The 20,914-nt window shown below is 38.5% G+C and overlaps 2 protein-coding genes across 2 annotated transcripts; both read right to left on the bottom strand.

Annotated features, from left to right (window-relative positions):
- Positions 1-479: 479 nt before the first annotated feature.
- LOC112202774 (rust resistance kinase Lr10) lies at positions 480-9,840 on the bottom strand. The gene is made up of 4 exons (XM_024343784.2): positions 9,567-9,840; positions 9,398-9,454; positions 9,284-9,301; positions 480-1,671 (listed from the first exon to the last, which is right to left on the bottom strand). The coding sequence occupies exons 1-4, from the start codon at positions 9,793-9,795 to the stop codon at positions 581-583; spliced, it is 1,395 nt and encodes a 464-aa protein (XP_024199552.2). The 5' UTR covers positions 9,796-9,840; the 3' UTR covers positions 480-580.
- Positions 9,841-10,957: 1,117 nt separating this feature from the next.
- Positions 10,958-12,105, bottom strand: LOC112187522 (rust resistance kinase Lr10). Its single transcript, XM_024326365.2, has one exon. The coding sequence runs from the start codon at positions 12,016-12,018 to the stop codon at positions 11,008-11,010; it is 1,011 nt and encodes a 336-aa protein (XP_024182133.1). The 5' UTR covers positions 12,019-12,105; the 3' UTR covers positions 10,958-11,007.
- Positions 12,106-20,914: the final 8,809 nt, after the last annotated feature.

The raw sequence follows: 20,914 nt of genomic DNA, 5'->3' as shown, positions 1-20,914 counted from the left end.
AAAAAAAAAATATCCCGTTGCTGCTATGTATAACAGAAAATGACTACAGAGAATGACACGGTTAAAATTGAGTGATCTAGATATCGGATGAGTTATAGCTGAGCTATCAAAAGCAAAAGAAAATTATGTCTAGTAAAAGAGATAAATTGCTAGAATGTACAATTTATATGGGAATACCAAAAATCCAACAAGAAACTAATTGTTGCCTCTCCCCAGAATTGATCAACAAAGAAAGCGCAAGAAACAAAAGTGGTCAACAAATAGTTCTGAAACGCATGATCCGGCAGAGACAACTTTGTCTGTCTGGTTTGGCTAGTCTCCAAAAGTGCCTGCCCTTTACTTTGTAAGGACAACAGCCTAATGCATATAACAATGCATCATGCAATTCTCAAAGCAAAACTTAAATTTTAAAGAAGCCATCAGAAACTATATGATATACTGTCCAAATAATTACAACAACATTCCTCCCAGATTGGTAATATACTAATAGCAACCACCACCAAAACAAATACAATATCACTTCTTCATTTTGAAGTAAGCTAGCCGACTGTATAGAAGCATGACCCGACAGTGTCGATGATCATTGTGTATCTGAATTTTCTTCATCATCCACTATTGGCTTGTGTTCTGGATATAGGAGAGGCTTCGGGGGCATTTGAAGGCGTTCAATATCTCCTTCAAGCATCTCTACCACTTTGTTCATGGAATTAGGACGATCACTAGGCTTCATTTGTATGCACCATAATGCAACGATAACCATCTTTTTTATTATTAACTTATCCTCCTCAGTGCTATCTCCCATGTCTATGTCCTTTCCTTCGTTGAATTGTTCATAGACCCAAGAAGGAAAGTAAATTTGGCTAGAATGGGCTGCACCTGCATTCACGTTCTTTCTTCTTCCTGCAATTTCCATCAGCAACATTCCGAAACTATAGATGTCAGCTTTGCTCGAGACACCTCCTATATTTTTGTAAAACAGTTCTGGAGCCATGTATCCAAGGGTTCCTCTTGCAGCAGTCATGGTTAAACTGCTGTCATCTAAGGGGCATAATCTTGCCAGACCAAAGTCTGAAATCTTCGGAACAAACTTCTCGTCAAGAAGAACGTTGTGTGGCTTGATATCGAAATGCAAAATTTTCATATCACATCCTTGATGTAGATAATCAATACCACGGGCCACTCCCAGTGAAATTTCAAATGCTTCCTTGCAACTTAAGGAAATGAGTCCTTCCTTAGGAAATATGTGTTTATCAAGAGACCCTTTTGACATGTAATCATATATAAGAGCACGCTTTGATCCCTCAGCACAATAGCCAATTAGTCGCACCACATTTACATGATGAATTCTTCCAATGGTAGCAACTTCATTCATAAAATCTTGCCCATTAGCTTTGGAATTTCCCAACAACTTAACAGCAACAAGGTGACCGCTCCGAAGCTTTCCTTTATACACAGAGCCATAACCTCCTACCCCCAATTTATCCTTAAATCCTTTGGTCATCTTCTTGATGTTGGAGTAGGAGTACCGTATAGGCATGAGGTTGTTGTGACTTTGTAAGAATTCTTCAATAACACTGTACATTGATAAATGTCGTCTTTTCAACTTCAAGATTAAAAACACAAGCACACATGGAATTCCGAATATAGCTTTTGTTGCAGTCCACCAAACCACTGTAAAGGAAAATAATTTAGTCCCGTGCTGGCATTATTACACTAGAGATCAATTATTCAACCTTTTATGACTCTTTATCTCTTTGAAAGAATGAAGTTTCCGTAAATCTTCTTCTCAAAAAAAAAAAAAAAAAAAGTTTCCTTAAATTAAAAGTTGCAAAAAACAAGTAAAAAGTTGCAAATATTAGACAAAAGAGACAATGGAGGGAGGAACATTTTAGTGTCCTTGGGAAGGAAAACATGGAGCAAGAAACTTGGGATTCCAAAATCGCAGAGCGGGAAGAATGTAGTGAATGAGTTGTTAATGGTGAATGATAAGGGAGGCACATTTGGGTTGCCAGATTTGATGAAGGCCGTTACGGAGATTTTTGGAAATGGAGGATTGGGGGTTAGCTTAAAAGGATGTGATGGGTACTGGGTTGTCTGTGGTGGTGAAGAGAATGAGGGAGATGAATAGATTGGGGAGAGATGGAATTGATGCTGAAATGAAGAGGTAGGTATGGAAGATTAAGGTGTTAGGATCATTCCCTATTTTCTCTAGGATTTCACTGTTTTAGCCCACTAACTTGTATTGGGTTTAGCCCATCTAAATGACCCGTTTTGTTCTAGCTTGATTAGCTGGCAGCAGTGTTCAGATCATAACATTTTTGTAAGCCTTTATATGTTATCATGGGAGCAGTGTTCAGATCATAACATTTTTGTAAGCCTTTATATGTTATCATGGGAACTCTATGAGGGGGATGAATGAAATGAAGTATTTTTAGGGGGGGTGTATTGTATATGGAATTAGTGGAAGTTTTAAAGAAATCTATAGAATTTAAAAGTCTAGGTGTATTCAATATAGACTTTTAACAGTCCATGAAAGTCTTGAGGTATTCAATTAGGATTTTTAAAGACTTCATGAATTCCACCAAAATCTAGGGGTATTCAATTAGGACTTTTAAAAATGAATAAAAGTACAGAGGTATTCAAAATATCATTCATACTTATGGAATTAGAAAATCATGGATAATCATGGACTTCGTAGTGTTAACTATACATAACAAACTCCAATAATTTTCCAGCCTCCAGACCAAAGATTTCAAAAAGTCTATCAAAGTTTCCTCTTAAAAAAAAAAAAAGGTCTATCAAAGTTAATTCTCTCTACACACGAAAAGAAGTTTGTCCTTCATCATCTCTCTTTATTAATTTTTTGTCTTTTCTCTAATTTTTTATGATATCAACTTTTTTTGATACCCAACATGTTCATTGCAGTTGTTGAATGTGATTTTTGTTTTTTTTTTTTCAATTGTGATACTTCAAACCCTAATAGCAATAAAAATGATTTATGAAACCCTAAAACTCAAATATTGTGGTCTAACCCTAAGACCTTGAACCATACTAAATTTTATCTTATTAATTAATTATTCTCATTAATTTGAATTTATATTATGGTTCAAAAAAAGGTTGAACAATTGAATTTCAATTGATTGATTATAGATCAAGACATTGATCAATATTGCTACAATATATGTTAATCGGCGAAAACAAAATTGATGAGAATAATTAACCATAAACATCAAGTGATCTATATTGTATATTTATGTTGTTGGGAGATAGGAATGAGAACAAACTCGCTAGACAGACTAACAATAATTTATTTGAGTCAATTTCTATTAGAAGATACTGGAGCATTGAAGAGACAACAAGTTATTATTTTGTTTTGTGTTTGGGCTGCATTTGTTTTTTTTTTTTTTTAATATTTTGTACATCCTAGGAAATCTGTAGAAGTCATTCATAATAAAGTATATAGATTTTCATGAATCAATAAAAGTCTGTTACTAAAATCAATGGTTTTAAGAAATCCATAACAGTTTATCGGCTTTTTAAAGAGTCTGTGAACTTTTCAAAAAGTCTGTCATTTAAAAAAAGTCTGCACAAATCCAAATACAATACACCCCCCTTAGATTTCCTTGTTTTGGTTACCCGACTCTACCAACTGGTATCAGAGCATGGCTCGAACCGTGCAAGCCTCTGTACCCTCCTCCTCCCCTGTGTCCTTCGCCTTTGTACCACCACCTCCCCCTCCACCATTAACCAACCTAGCCTCTGTATCTCATCAACCTACTGATTAATCTAAACCTCTACAAAGAGCAGAATTTCACAACTCATTAGCTCTTCTACAAGAAGAGTTTCACCTATCTCTTGACTCAATGAACCATGACCATACCTCTTTTCAAAATCACATCACCGCACAAATGGCAGCTTTGCAAAGCAAGGTGGTGCAGGCTCTCACAGGACAACCACAACCTATCCATTCTTCCACCACATCACCTCCAATTTCAGCTCCGTCATTTGCCATACCTCCACCACCTCGTACACCGGCCAACATCCCTCCTATTACGTTTGGTTCCATTTCAACTCCAGCCATGGAATGGCACACTTTGAACTCTTCTACTCAATTTTCATCCCTCATTTCTCCAATTTATGCAAATCAATGATATCTTCTCCTCATACCCCACCACCATTTCCATCTGCCCCGCACACTACTCAACCATTACATCATTCCCACACCTCACTTTGCCGCCAAACATTACCTTCACACCATCCCTTCCAGATTTCCATATTCCATTATTTACTACATACACAGCTCCCCGCACCCAAACTCACAACACTTATCATTATGATCCCCAATTTTTCAGACCCCAAAAAATCGACTTACCTCGGTTTATGGGTGACGATGCTATGGGTTGGATTTCGATGGCAGAAAGGAATTTGACAACCCAACGAATACCTCCATCAGAAAAGGTAGCCATTGCTGCTTTACACTTCGGGCCCGATGCTTGTTTTTGGATGAATTCATTTGAACAAAGACATCCATTCGTCACTTGGGAGCAATTTGTGCCAGCTTTCGTAGCCCATTTTGGTGCTGGTGCGACTCATGACTTCAAGATAGCCCTTTCACACCTACAACATACCTCCAAGGTGGAGCTCTTCATCACCACCTTCACTAAGCTGTCCTGCAGAGCACCGGATTGGAATGATAACCAACTCCTCCCCATGTTTTTGGGCGGCCTCAAACCGGCACTCCACCATGATGTAATGGCCTTCAATCCACTCACAGTCACAGAGGCCCAACTCCTGGCAAGGTGCTATGAAGTTAAGATGTCCGACCACCACTTGGTCCCCGACCACCGTCTATCTCGAGTTTTCCGGCCAACTAATTGGTCCCAGCCATCTTGCTACAGTTCCGCACCATACTCAACCAACAACTTCCTGCCTTCACATGCCCACAATAACCTATCCTCACCTGCTTCCACCAACACTTTCACACCAACCACGACACACCTCAACAAACCAACACCAAATCGTACTCACCGTATCTTGTCAACCTCGGAACAATGCGAAAGAAGGGCCAAAGGACTGTGCTTCAACTGTGACGAACAATACACCCCTACCCATTCCTGCAAACAACCCTTCCTAGCCATATTGGAGGCACCTAACCCCACTGACGACCCCTCTGATACACCAGAATTTCAGGATTGCACACCCACCCTAAATGATCCAATCCCAGAAACAGAGGTCATTTACCCACTACATGCAATCACCCATCTGCAATTGGGGAGATGATGCGACTTACAGGATCAATTCAAGGTACCGCAATCAACGTGTTTATAGATTGTGGGTCAACCAACAACTTTCTTCATCCTGCTATTGCTCACCAACCCCAATTAAAGATATCGAGCTCCGTTAGGATCCATTTCTACTCGGCTTTTGGAGAACGGTTACAACCTTCAGGCATTGTTCACAATGTCAAGGTTTCAATGCAAAACTATTCATTCACCGGTTCGTTTCTTCTCTTACCAGTTCCAAGGTGCGACCTAGTGTTCGGTGCTTAATGGCTTAACACATTGGGCCTTATAGCGTGGCACTTTCAAGAAAAAATCATGGGCTTCTTCACTGATAGGCATTTTCATGTGCTAAAGGGCAGCACCAAGCATCACCAATCAACCAAAACCCATGACATCTTTGCCCTTATTCCATCTACAAAATGGGATTCCACGGCCCAAACTCTGAAACCAATAGACCCACCCCAATCTGAACCCATTCCACCTCCCATTCAATCACTACTAGACTCATTCTCTGACCTATTCTCCCAACCAATGACCTTACCACCAGTTCGAACCATTGACCATTGCATCAACCTACTTCCTAATACAACTCCGATCAATGTTCGACCCTACCGTTACCCTCATTCACAAAAGGTCGAACTTAAGAAGCAAGTAACCGAAATGTTGTCTAGTGAGTTGAGCCGCCCAAGCTCTAGCCCTTTTTCATCCCTGGTTCTTTTGGTCAAAAAGAAGGAAGGCACATGGAGATTTTGTGTGGATTACCGCTCCTTAAATGCAGCAACGGTCAAGGATCGTTTCCCCATTCTGGTTGTCGATGAGTTATTAGACGAATTACATGGTGCAAATTTTTTTACTAAACCCGATCTAAGGTTCGGCTACCACCAAGTAAGAATGGCCGAGAAAGATATCTCCAAAACATCATTTCGAACACATGAAGGTCAGTTCAAATTTGTGGTGATGCCGTTTGGGCTTACAAATGCACCCTCCATATTCCAAGCTTTAATGAATCAAGTCTTCAAGCCGTTATTATGCAAGAGTATGTTGGTTTTTTTTGACGACATCTTGGTTGATAGCAACGACTCGCAGTCTCATGTGGTGCACCTTGAAGAAGTCTTTGCTTTGCTTAGAACACATCTCCTACTCCTCAAACTAGCCAAATGCATATTTGCTACAGCCCAAGTAGATTACTTGGGCCATGTGATTTCATTTGAGGGAGTTGCTGTCGACGCAACTAAAGTACAAGCCATCCAGGCCTGACCCAACCAACAACCCTTAAAGGGATGAGAGGGTTCCTCTGGATCACGGGCTACTACCGCCGTTTCATTCAGAATTACGGCATCACCGCAAAACCACTTACAGAGATGCTCCGAGTCGACAATTTCAAATGGACAATGGCTTCTGAAACAGCCTTTGAAGAGCTCAAATGTTCTTTGATGACAGCTCCAGCTTTGCCTTGCCGGATTTTTCAATTCCTTTCACAGTGGAAACAGATGTTTGTGGATTGGGTATCGGCGCCGTCCTCTCGCAACTGAAACACCCGATTGCTTTCATCAGTAAGTCCTTATCTCCTCGCAACTGATTGTTATCTGTCTATGATAAAGAGATGCTTGCAGTCATGCACGCAATAGATAAGTGGCGCCCCTACCTCTTGGGTCACCAGTTCAACATCATCACCAATCACCAAACACTCAAGCACCTCTTGGACCAGCGAATCTCAACCCCTTCTCAACATAAATGGCTGGCCAAGCTCATGGGTTATCAATACATAATCGAGTACAGACCAGGAAAATTGAATACGATACCCGATTTGCTATCCAGGCGCCATGAAATGTGTGCAATTCAGGCCATATCCGCACCGGTTTTTGATGGGTTGACGTACATAGCTCAAGCTTGTCTTTGTGACCTAGAAGCACAAGCAATCATATCTCAACTTCAACAGAACAATTCCAGCAAAAAGGGATTTACTTTGCACAACAACCATCTATTGTATAAAGGCAAGTTCTTTGTTCCTTCATCCTCTGATTGGCGCACTAGGTTACTATATGAATTCCATTCTTCCCTCCAAGCGGGACACTTGGGTTATTTACGCACATATCATCGGCTTTCTCGCAATTTTGGGTGGCCCGGTATGCGCAAAGCTATCAAATTGTTCATTGCAGAGTATGATCAATGTCAAAGGCAGAAGTATGAGACCATAAACCCTTCGGGCTTGTCGCAGCCACTCCCCATCCCAATTAACAATTGGCTCGATATCTAGATGGATTTCGTAGATGGGTTGCCACTTTCACAAGGCTCTAATGCGGTACTGGTTGTAGTCGATCGTTTATCCAAATACGGTCACTTTATTCCGGTAACTCATCCTTATACCGCCACTCAAATTGTGGAAATCTTTGTGAAAGAGGTATTTAGGCTTCATGGCATGCCTAAATCAATCATTAGTGATCGTGACCCGGTTTTTATTAGCCATTTTTGGGAGGCATTCTTCAAATTGCAGGGCACCACCTTATGTCGAAGCTCTGCCTATCATCCACAATCGGATGGTCAGACTGAAGTAGTGAACCGTTCTCTTGAACATTACTTACGCTACTTCGCCAATGATAAACCTGCATCTTGGAGCTCTTTGATTCATTGGGCGGAGTGGTGGTACAACTCCACATATCACTCCACCATCAAGATGACACCATTTCAAACGGTCTACGGAACCCCTCCTCCTACCGTTTCGGTCTATCTTCTAGGGTCTACCTCAATAAATGCAGTGGATTGTGCTCTCAAGAACCGCGATGTTCTTCTGCAATTACTCAAATTGCATATGCATCAAGCCCAGAATCGTATGAAACAGCATTCGAACTGTAACCGTACTGAAAGGGAATTCAACATTGGCCACTGGGTGTTCTTAAAGCTGCATCCATATAGGCAACGTTTATTGCTCAAGCATCCTTCCCATAAACTCAAGCTCAGATACAATGGCCCCTTTGCAATCCAAGCAAGAATCGGTAAAGTGGCTTACCGGTTATCCCTCCCTACTTCTTGCCGTATGCATCCGGTCTTCCATGTTTCTCTTCTCAAGAAGCGAGTTGGTGAGGGCACTACTCTTACAACAACGCTGCCTACATTTGATGACTAGGGTGAGCTACTGTGGCGCCCTGAGAGTGTATTGGACATGCTTGTGGTAAAGAAAAAGAAGAGAAACGTCACTCAATGGCTCATCCAATGGCAAGGACTACCAGCTGCAGACGCCACTTGGGAGGATGCTAACAACATCAAAGCTCGCTTTCTAGCCTTTGGCGCCTGAGGTCAGGCTCCATCTCAAGGGGGGAAGAGTTGTTAGGATTATTCCCTATTTCCTCTAGGATTTCACTGTTTTAGCCCACTAACTTGTATTGGGTTTAGCCCATCTAAATGACCCATTTTGTTCTAGCTTGATTAGTTGGCAGTAGTGTTCAGATCATAACATTTTTGTAAACCTTTATATGTTATCGTGGGAACTCTGTGAGGGGGTTGAATGAAATGAAGTATTTTTAGATTTCCTTGTTTTTTCTCTTGTTTTGGTTACCTGGCTCTACCATAAGGCATAGTGTACCCTCGCAACTTTCGTGTCCTTTGTGCCATATGATTTCCTCCAAAATATTCCTTGTAGTATTGCCCTCATTCTCCAATCAAAACTCGAAATGACCAACTCGAAAGCAACATATCAGCATTTGGAAGGTAGATATAGGATTGGTCTTCTTCGTTTTAGAACAGAAGAGTTCGTTGGGTCACTCGATGAAGTTTTGCTAGGTTTGAAATAAGGGTATTATCGGGAAATTTGCTGGTATAAAAAGTTTACTGGGTACATTTAGAAAGACCGTTAATTAAAAGGTTGTACGTGCTACTAAAGATACATTATTTGACCCTATATGGTATCAATAGATAGGAACTGAAACTTTATTTTATTCTCCTACATTTAACATAAATCAAAGCTTGTAGGTACAAAAAGAAGATTAAAGAAGAGTAAAACTCACCTGGGCTTATACCATCATCTGCAAGAAAAGATAGAGTTTAAGACTGAGAGTTGATTAAGATGTAGGGAAAAGGATCGGAAAGAATGAATACAATAAGATTGACAGAGCCCTCACAATATATAAACAATATATACCGGCCAATCATGTTATCCCTGAGGCGATCCATGATGCCTGCATTGTTCGAAGACAACAATAAGCTGAAGTACATCTTATCAATAATAGCGGTTGACATATTAATGTTAGACACTTGATATATCAACAGTAAGAATATGTGCGTGTATACCAGAATCTCCGCATTCAACATGGTGAGTATCATAATCGATGTAACAAGTACTCCATGGATTTCTCACGAAGCTCTGCAGCCATGAAAGTTCAAATCCATAGACCAGCTCATTGTGGATGTCTATGTAGGAAACGTTCATGTCCTTTGTACTAGGCCATGATGTGATCATAGTCATAAGCTCAATGCTGCATGAATCCCTCAAATCCGAGGCATTTAAGTCGCCAATCATAACATAAGAATGTCTGCTACGATTGTATAAAGCACATCTGGAACTACGGGGAGCAGTATCTACATAGAGAGGAGAATTCACTGGGGTTTCACAGGTCATGAAGATTATAAGCTTTGACAGTTGAAACAACATCCCGTTCTGACCATGATATTTCCTATGTTGAGAAATGCTATATGGAACCTCCTGATACTTGAGGTTGTGATATGGCAGTGAATAGCGAGGGAATGAAGAGCAGTTACCCTTCCGAACATTGGAATCCACAACTCGGATTGTTTTGTTTTCGTAATTGATCGACTGCACATAGTATTTCCCAGAATACAAGTACAACACAGTAACATTGTTCTCACAAGACAGGTTATACCTTGAGTCACCACAGTTTTGTGGATCGCTCTCTAGTCGAAAAGGGTTGCTTATGTTAGGGATGCTGCCACAGGAGGAAGGTTCACAGCGAGGATGAGGATGATGATTTCCCCAAGGCCAAGCATTGGAAGTTCCACAATATAAGCCAAGAACTACAACTAGAAGGAGTATTACTAACTGTGCATGAAATAGTACTCTTCCTGCAATCATGTCTTGAGGAAAACAGAGAGAGAGAGAGAGAGAGAGGACTACAACTAGAAGGAGTATTACTAACTGTGCATGAAATAGTACTCTTCCTGCAATCATGTCTTGAGGAAAACAGAGAGAGAGAGAGAGAGGTACAAACACTTAAAATAGTTTTCTCAGTTCTCCATAAAGGATGTGATAAGGAAGCAACATTGTGAACTTCCCTCTACTAGTCAACATGAAATAAATGTGTGGTATTGATTATTTCTCTATTTTTGTCTTATTTAAGATATTTGATATTAGTCACTTCTCAACTAACCAATAATTGCGCCAAAGTCAAAATTTTAGGTCTTGAGTGACAAATGAACCCAGAATATACATTATTTTGTTATTTCTCACAACCATACATCTCAAACTGAAAGTTATGTTTAAAATAGGAATTCCAGAAAATTACAGATAAGTACAGGAACTATAGAGCTTCGGACAAAAGAAACCTGTAGAGAGCATTGAATAAAGTTTAGTACAAGAGGTGTATCCTCCAACCAAGTATAGAAGAACACTTATTACTCCATCATAGGACGTGCCTGCTCCATTGTCTGCAGCTACGTCACTGGTTTTGGATTCTGAATTGAACCAATACTCTTAAGCTTCAGTTTTCGGTGGCATTTATGATGACAAAGTTATTTCGGAACCATCTTCATCATCCACTACTGGCGTGTCTTGCGGATATAAGAAAGGCTTTGGAGGCATTTGAATGAATTCAACTTCTCCTTCAAGCATCTCTACTACTTTGTTCATCGAATTAGGACGTTCACCAGGCTTCAATTGTATACACCACAATGCGACTATGAGCATTTTCTTTGTCATTTTCCTTTCCTCATCAGTGGCATCTTTGATTTCCATCTCCTTTCCTTCACTGAACTGGTCATACACCCAAGAAGGAAAGTAAATTTGGCTCGAATTTGCTGCAAGTGCATTTAAATTCCTTCTTTTCCCTGCAATTTCCATCAACAACATTCCAAAACTATAGATATCAGCTTTGTTTGACACACCTCCAATATTCTTGTAAAACAATTCCAGAGCTATGTATCCAATGGTTCCTCTTGCTGCGGTCAAAGCTAAACTGCTGTCATCTAAGGGGCATAATCTTGCCAGACCAAAGTCTGAAACCTTTGGAACAAAATTATCATCAAGAAGAATGTTGTGTGGCTTGATATCAAAATGCAGTATTTTCATGTCACATCCTTGATGTAGATAAGCAATACCACGGGCCACTCCTAGTGAAATTTCAAATGCTTCCTTGCAACTTAAGGAAATGAGTCCTTCCTTAGGAAATATGTGTTTATCAAGAAACCCTTTTGACATGTACTCATATATAAGAGCACGCTTTGATCCCTCAGCACAATAGCCAATTAGTCGCACCACATTTACATGATGAATTCTTCCAATGGTAGCAACTTCATTCATAAAATCTTGCCCATTAGCTTTGGAATTTCCCAACATCTTAACAGCAACAAGGTGACCGCTCCGAAGCTTTCCTTTATACACAGAGCCATAACCTCCTTCCTCCAATTTATCCTTAAATCCTTTGGTCATCTTCTTGATGTTGGAGTAGGAGTACCGTATAGGCATGAGGTTGTTGTGACTTTGTAAGAATTCTTCAATAACACTGTACATTGATAAATGTCGTTTTTTCAACTTCAAGATTAAAAACACAAGCACACATGGAATTCCGAATATAGCTTTTGTTGCAGTCCACAAAACCACTGTAAAGGAAAATAATTTAGTCCCGTGCTGGCATTATTACACTAGAGATCAATTATTCAACCTTTTATGACTCTTTATCTCTTTGAAAAAATGAAGTTTCCTCAAATTAAAATATATAATCAAGGTTACTTCAGAAAAAGCAATCAAGGATAAAACGCACCTGCTGTTGGGAATATTCCGTGTACAAATATTTCAGGTACAACTAGCAAAATAGAGAGAGAACAGTTATACTGAGAGCTGATTATAAGTTTCTGTGAAAACAAAAATCTGGATTGACATAGTCCTTACCTCTTAGATAGTCCAAGGTACTATACCTGGTGCCTGCATCACAAATATCAAGTTATCAACTCTGAATCTTGTAAATGAGAAAAAGTATACTGAAAATAAGTAATTCTGGTAAAGCTTGAAGAACAAAATCTTTGAAATCCTTACGAAGACAATTGACTTTGTTGGTATCAAAGTCAACATTGCAATCCCGACCTAACCATGAAAGTTCAAAACCATAGAGCAGCTCGTTGTGGATGTTTATGTAGGAACTGTTCATGTCCTTTCTACCAATCGACGATGATGTCAAGACCACCAGCTCTATGCGACATGAGTCCCACAAATCCTGGGCATTTAATCTTTCAGTGATAACAAAAGAATGCCCACTCGTTGCATTAATACAAGGAGCAGTATCCACATAGAGAGATGAATTCACCGGCCGAGTTTCACAGGTCATGAAAATTATTGGCATCGACAGATCAATAAAAACACGCGTCCTGTTCTGAGGTTTTCTATCTTGAACGATGCTGTATGGATCCTCAGAAATACTGAAGCTGTGGCTGGCCAAGGAATAAGGAGGGAGTGAAGAGTGTTATAATATGATCGATCATGTGATTAAGTGGCTTCACAATGAGTATGCTATGTGTAAGGAGATATACTATAACACTGGTACATCAAGACACATTTGAACAAGGAAATTCACGTATCCTGAAAGGGTACATGAATACTGACAATTATGATGAAAGGGTACAACTATTGATTAGTTACCCGTCTTCACTCAAGAGGTACAATGGCTGAGGTCTATAAATAGAACCTCAGCCCTTTGCATTGTTACTTCAATTCAGTAATTTGATTTCCCTTGTTGTGTCTAGATTAAAGACGTACACCATACCATTGTCATCAACAGTCTGACGATGCCAATCACAACGATCTTTTCCTATATTTTCCAACAATGGTATCAGAGCGGTTCCAGTTCTAGTGATGCAAGGGAAATTAAATCACAATTCGTACAACTACAATTCACAAAGACAACATTCAAACAATAACATTTGGTTCAAAGGAGAATCAAACCTTAGAAGAAGAGTAAGTTTCAGACCTTGCAAGATTCATTCTTGTCGTCTGAATACTGAGTACAAAACTAGTTTGGGATCGTGCTACAACGGCAACAACGGACCCAAACGTTTCAGACTTCCAGGTGTAATTGCCCATACCAGGAACCCTATTTCAACAAGAACCATCGCAAACAGATGTCCTTCCAACAGATCGAAAGAGACGTCATTCAAAACAAGCGAAGAAGAATTCAGTCTAGGTCCGAAAGACAGCCATTCGAAGCATTTGGGTTCGGATTCAACTTACTTCAAATCGTTTAGTCTAGACTCGACGCCGGTTTTTGACAAGAATCTTCGTATTCATATATATTATACCAGGCAGAACGCGGATTGAAGAGCAAAAGTTCAATTATATTGGGTGTGATTGACCTGGTGTTCAATCAGTAAGTAATATATAATTAAACATATATATTATATATTAAATATATATAGATTGTACGACGCACAGTAACTAGTAGTATAATATATAACTAGAAAATGTCCACACACCCGATGGGTGTGAGAGTAGTGGGGAGTTATAATTCTGAGAGTGGAGAGTTTAAAATAGTTATTTTCTTTTATTTTGTTTTTTTTTTATTGTTTTATTTTGCTTTTTACATTTTTATCCCTGATGTCAAAATGTAATCCATGACATTTTAATATTTGAGGGTTATAAAGGTAAAAAAAATCAGTTTTGGCTAACAACACCTCTTCTCTTAATAATAGTATAGATATATATTTTATCATAAAACGTAAAGTGAAGTACAGTTGTAATCCAATTGTACTACTTTATTTTTATTGTTTGTTACATATTATTGTGGTTTGCTCTTTGCACTTGTTATTATTATTGTGAGTCATGGCCAGTAAATGCAAAACGGAGAATATAAAGATAGAGAGACTCAATAATATCAATCATCGCATATGGAAAAGAAGAATCACTTATCTACTTACCTATGAGAAAACGTTATATACGTTAAAAACTGAGAGGCCTCCTGTTGCATCTCGGAATTATATTAAATAGGAAGAAGATAATGCATTAGCAATTGCTACGATTCTCAATCATATGGAAGATGATTTGATTCCTCTCTATGAACGATATGAGACCGCCAAAGAAATCATGAATGTATTGGATGAAAAATACGGGCATAAATCTCAAACATACATTCAATTGTTGCTTGAGAAATATAACAACACTCGTATGAACGAAAATGATGATATGGTGGATCATATTACCAAAATGGAGTTATTTGCAAAGGACTTGTCTAATGCTGGTCATCCTATTCCTGATCAAATGCAAGTTTCTACACTTCTCAACAGTCTTCCCAAATCATGGGATCATGTGGTGACTTCTTTGACCTATGGTCAAAAAGAGTTGTCCATGAATAATTTGCCTGCTATGTCAGCAGTTGAAGAAGTGAGAATGAACAAGAGGAAAAAGGAAAATGGAAAATAATAGAGGCAACCTCCTAATAGCTGTGGACTCACAAAAGCATAAACTGCAATATAACAATAATAATAAAAGAAAAAATCATAGTCTCCACAAGACCAGCAACAAGAAGAATTTCAAGTTCAAAAGCAAAAAATATGGATGTTACTTTTATGGGGAAATTGGTCACATTAGATCAAAATGCCCCAGACGTCAAAGGACAAATGACAAGCCTAAGGAATTAATTTTGATAGTCTCTGAAGCACTCATAGCCAAGGTTCTAAAAAACGCTAGGCGCTAGTCGGGCGGTGACCCAGGGACTAGCGCCTAGGGGCCTAGGCGAGGACTAGGCGTTTTTTTTTTTTTTTTTTTTTTTTAAATTATTTTTATGACATATAATAATATAAATAATAATATTTAAAGTCTAAAAAGTAATTATAAATATAAAAATAATCAAAATATAGAATAAATTAGGGTTTACGACCGCCTAGAACCGCCTAGCCCGCCTAGCACCACCGCCTAGCCCGCCTAGTAGCCCAACGCCTAGGCCAGAATCGGAGAGGTTCCTTGCCGCCTAGCGCCTAGGCCGTTTTTTAGAACATAGCTCATAGCAGAATGTGAAGAACAACGGTGTGTCAACTCCGGAGCTACAAGACATCTTTGCAAGGACAAATCCTTTTTCATCAACATCAACGAAAAGGAACAAGGAGATCATCGTCTATACATGGGAAACAATACATACATAGATGTTCTTGGAGAAGGAGATTGCAAGCTTCCGTGTAATGGCACAAATGTGATTCTCAAAAATGTCTTGTATGCACCCACCATTAGAAGAAATCTTATTTCTGTTGCTATGCTTGAAAAGAAGGGTTTTGAAGTGAGATTCAAAAATGGTGTAGTCACTATTGGTAAGGAAGGTCGAATAGTACTCAAGGGTACTAGAATCGATGATATGTATGTAAGATTATTTGGACTTATCAATGTCAACTTAAAGAACAAGCAACTTGCTACTCTTGATGCAGAACAAGCAATCGGACTCTTCATTGATATTTCAATTAGGATTCCCAGTTTATTGGGGGAACATACATAATTGATCATACCTCACTGCATTAGGTTATGTACATGAATCAGGAATGTTGTTCCTATTGCTAATCGGTATAGGAAACCTTTATGGGAAGGTACCTAGACTTGTTGGCCTATATAAGGAACCTTAGTCCCTGCTCTAGCTATCATTACCTACATCTGAGAATACAGTGCTCTGCCCATTAGAGAACTCTCACAAGGATAGCTCAGAGGAGAATTAACCAAGTGCATCAAATTAGGAAGACCAACTTTGTCATCTTCCACCATGGCTGCAGCTCCAGGTGCATTTGTGTTCTTAAGTAGAGTACAAGCATGCATATATACATATACTGTTATGATATGATTTACATTTGGTATCAGAGCCTTTTGTGCTCGCTTAAGAATCGACATGATTTTATCAAAACCTTATTTGCAGAAAACTTTATTCAAAAAAAAAAAAAAGGGATTATGTTTCATGTTTTTAACCAAACACCAAAGGGGGAGAGCATTCAGTTATATGACTTATATCTGTTTTGGGCCACTTAATAAAAAAACATGCCCAAAATTTTGACCCGATGGCCTGCATTCAAATAGCAAGTGGAGAAAAACTTTTGCCGTTGCTCTACAACGGTTAGCCCCAATTCTAGGTTGCTCTAGATGCAAGGGTTTATTGATTAAGCCTTCAACAAGAGAATTCCGCCTAAATTTTTCTCTACAGCTTGTTAAATCCTTAATCAAGGAACCTCTGCATCTCCTATTTTGCTCTTGGATCGTCAAAATTGGTAAAATCTTCATGGAATGCTCGAACCCAAGTGTGTGGCCCTTGCATGCTCTGTTTTTTTTCTTGCAAGATTTAATGATTCAGATAGCTTTGTTGGGGCCTATATATGCGATTGTTTACAAAGTATTGTTTGTATTGTGTTCTGGATGGGTTTTGTGTTTTCTTGTGAATGATATTGTATTACTGTGTTTATTCATCTCCCTTTTATTCTAAATCACAGTAAAATATATTGCATAAAACTTAATCAAAACATGTAAAACGTCTTGGTCCAGTTCCAATTTAAGAACTTTACATATAGTACTGTCCATAGCAGTCCCATGTAAAGTACTTTTATTGGACCTTAATATTGGATCAACACATTGTGATGTTGATTTCAGGAGCTTGAATCCTTGCTCCATACAGGAGGTTTAAAAGATTATGGTTTCTGAGATTAATATCAGCATATAACAGGGTTCAAGGCTCAAGGCTCACCTTAATATGGTAACCTGAACTGTCTTCTTGCCACTCAAGGTGATGACATGTTCTAGATACCAACAGTTGGATTTCCAGAGCTTTGGGTATATGATTAAGTTATAAGAGTGTCTATATTGTCTTTCTGCCACTTTAGGTAAAGCATGACACATTCATATTAGGCACTGCATCTTTGCCTCTTCAGTTATAAGATTGTTGCTTACTAATAAACTTCTAAATAAATTTCAGCTTTGAATATGCTTTTTAATTGCAACCAAATGGAAACCCTTAATGGTTCAAACTTCAAGAAGTGGAAACAAGACCTAGAATTATGTCTAGGGTATAGTGACTATGAGCATGTGTTGAATGAAGATCCCCTAGCAGAGTTGGCACCCACTAGCACTAGAGAAGCTAAGGATAAATATGCACAGTGGCATAAACACAATAGGATGGCCCTGGTCATTATGAAGAGATCTATGTCTGAAGCAGTTAAGGGTGGCATACCAGATGCGAAATTAGCCAGAGAGTACTTTAAAAATATTGAGGAAAAATATCAGATATCAGACAAAGCTGAAACTGGTGCTCTCATGAGTGCTCTTACTGGAATGAAGTTTGATGGGGTAGGAAGCATCAGGGAATACATTTTGAAAGGAACTGAGATTGCTGCAAAACTGAAGGCTTTAGGGGTTACCATAGATGATCCTTTCCTAGTCCACCTTATTCTAAACTCATTACCATCTCAATACTCTCAGTTAGAGTGCAACTACAACACACAGAAGGAAAAATGGACTGTGAACGAGCTTATCTCTATATGTGCTCAAGAAGAAGACATAATTAAGGTGGCTGTTCACTTGGTTAATAAGCCACAATTTAAGAAAAAGGCATATAAACCTACCTATTCAGCACCCTCTACCTCAAAGGCAGCAGCTGGACCTTCTTCTATCGGATCTAACAACCCTAAAAACCAAAAATCAAGCTTTGTTAAGTGTTTCTTCTGCCGTAAGCTTGGACATGTGAAGAAAGAATGCAAAGGTTTTAAAGATTGGTTGAGTAAAAAAGGTAAGAAAACTGATTTCCTTGATAAAAATGTTTTTCATTTAGAGTCTAAAATTGTCAGTGTGTTTAGTAGTTCTTGGTGGTTTGATACTGCATCCCCTATTCATATAATTACATCTATGCAGGGTTTTCTAAGAAAGAGGATTCCAAATAAAGATGAGGCTAGGATTAGCTCGGGGAATGGGAACAGAGTAGCTGTGAAGGCCATAGGAGTTGTCAGACTTATTTTTACTACTGGTTTTACTTTGGATTTAGAAAATGTTCTTTGTATTCCTTCTATGCAAAGAAACTTAATTTATGGTTCTCTTTTAGTCAAGAATCATGGTTGTACTTTCATTGGCAATAATAAAAGTTTGGATTTCTTTAAAAATTCTGATTTTATTGGTGATGCTTCTTTATTTGATGGTTATTGGCATATGAATTGCAGAAATTCATTTGAGGTGTTTTTAACCACTATGCCAAAAAGTGCATCAGACGACAGAACTGTTCTGTCGTCTGAACGAACAAAAATGTGTCGTCTAGTACGGTGTCGTCTCTTGGGGGCATCAGACGACAGAAGTGTTCTGTCGTCTGAAAAATCAGACGACATAAAAAAATAAAAGTCTTGTGTCGTCTGATGAGTTTTGCATTTTGGGAACATTGTGATCTGTTTCTTTAAAAGCATTCAAACAACAGTTTTGTATTGTCTGATAAACAAAACAACCACAGTATTTTTTAAATACTATTGTGTGAATCATATTTGCAAGACTTATTTGTGTGGTCTGAATGCCCTTAAATAAGAAATATGAAGACTCTTATGTAGTGTCTTCTCTCATACAACAACATTTAAAGGTTGTGCTAATTTACTTTAAACGACAATTATATGTGGTCGTAAAGAGCATCAGAGAACAATTAAGTGTCGTTCTAGGGTACATACATACGACACTTAAGTATTGTGTGAAAGGTCTTTTATGAGGTCTTTTTATATTGTCTGTGATTGATTTCAACCACACTTATTTGTTGTTATTATACGTTTTAGCCAACACTTTCGTCTAACTTATGTTGTTGTTTTGCCCTTTAGACTACAATTTTCTGTCGTCCCAATGCCAAAAAGACAATAAACTTCTATTTGATTTTTGTGTTGTTTTTGTTTAGCTGCAACCACACATTTTGGTGTGCTTTTGTTGTAGCTTGCAATTTGAGATAACACATATTAGTAGTCCCCTGTTACAATTGGTATGCATGCATTCTGGAAATTAAAATTGCCCATTCATGAAAGTATGAAACCCACATCCAAAATCATCATTGCAATTTCTATTAATCCACCATTGTCTTATGTACACAACCTAATCATGAGCATCGATCAGTTCAAAATGTCTCATATCTACTAATCTGAATCTGCAGACAAGTCCAAATGCTTAATGAATGAAGAATCTACTAGACACAAGTTAATACAGGAACTACCTAGCTACACTGCCAACTCATGGTAGATGATCCAATCTGGTTGTCTCTGGAAGAGCGCACTGCTTGGATGGATATAAACTGGCTGGTTCTCCACTAAGGTTCTATACCCCTCCTGAGGGTCCTTTCTAGCATCATGGAAGAAAAATCCCGCCGTAATTGCCTTCCTGATCTGTGTAAAATTCTTTCCAGCACTCACAACATCCAGTTTATACCAGATTGGTAAAGCTCTTCTGCTACCTAAAATCAATGTCTAAGACAATTAAAAGACCAAAGAAATAATGATCATGACCAAAGAAATATGCAATCAGAGATGTGAAACAGAAAAGTCAGAGACTAATCCTTGGAAACTCACAAAGTCTAATGCTTTTTGTGAATCAGAATTGCATTAATTTAGTTCTTGCTAACTGAGTTGCATCACAAGAAGAAAAGCAGGCAAAAAATGTAGAAAGCTATGACTGAACATAACACAAGAACTCCATACAGCACAAGGAAAAAGCTAATCATTCAAATTTCATCCAAGGCAAGCACACAGCCAATACAGCCAATACTTCTATATATATTTATATATGTTACAAGCATCTTAATTTCTGTAATACACACACACACACCTAAACCTGCTCGGCTCAAATAAGATGCTTAATTTGTGGTCTTAAGTTTTCCCATTCAGAACCCACTAAGAAGAATCTGAGACCTTGCTGCCTGTACTGCCATCAGTACTAACAAACTTTGAACCTGCACAAGTATATGCATAATTAAAGAATAAGGAGCAGACTGATTAATAGTAGGATTCTTGTGATTAATACTAAGATAACTGAACAAAAGGTTCTTGTGAATGCCATTTAAAATACCATTCCCTTCCCAGACTTGGTGATGAGTGTTCTGTTCTTAAGTTTATATGAATAATATGTTTGACTCATCAAGTTATATGCTTTATGCAGAAGACGTAGGCATGAAAACATACGTCTAGAGAGCAAAGATAATAACTTACAAGGTTAGACTTAGAACCTGCTACTTAAGTAGCAGTAGCTTCTCTTAGTCCTGCTGAAATCTAAGGATTACCTGCATGCTCCATAAAGACTAATATAAAACCATAATATAATGCACATATATGCAATAAACACAGGGATGATCTCTACCTCAAGATGTGACCTTTCTGATTTACCACTTATCCTGCAGTTTTATCAGAACTGCTGGTGAATTGAGGAGAATTAGCAGGAAGTAAAAGACGTGCCTGTC

Source organism: Rosa chinensis, chromosome 1 (assembly GCF_002994745.2).
Source record: "Rosa chinensis cultivar Old Blush chromosome 1, RchiOBHm-V2, whole genome shotgun sequence".
NCBI lineage: Eukaryota > Viridiplantae > Streptophyta > Magnoliopsida > Rosales > Rosaceae > Rosa > Rosa chinensis.
The sequence above is the reverse complement of the archived record's forward strand: the minus strand, read 5'-3'. Positions and strand labels throughout refer to the sequence as shown.

Excerpts from the sequence above, each read along its gene's own strand:
- LOC112187522 (XM_024326365.2), bottom strand. The coding sequence starts at position 12,018 with ATGTACAGTGTTATTGAAGAATTCTTACAAAGTCACAACAACCTCATG.
- LOC112202774 (XM_024343784.2), bottom strand. The coding sequence starts at position 9,795 with ATGATTGGCGACTTAAATGCCTCGGATTTGAGGGATTCATGCAGCATT. Across the intron at positions 9,455-9,566 it reads TGTTGAATGCGGAGATTCTG|GCATCATGGATCGCCTCAGG; the intron begins GTATACACGCAC and ends CGAACAATGCAG.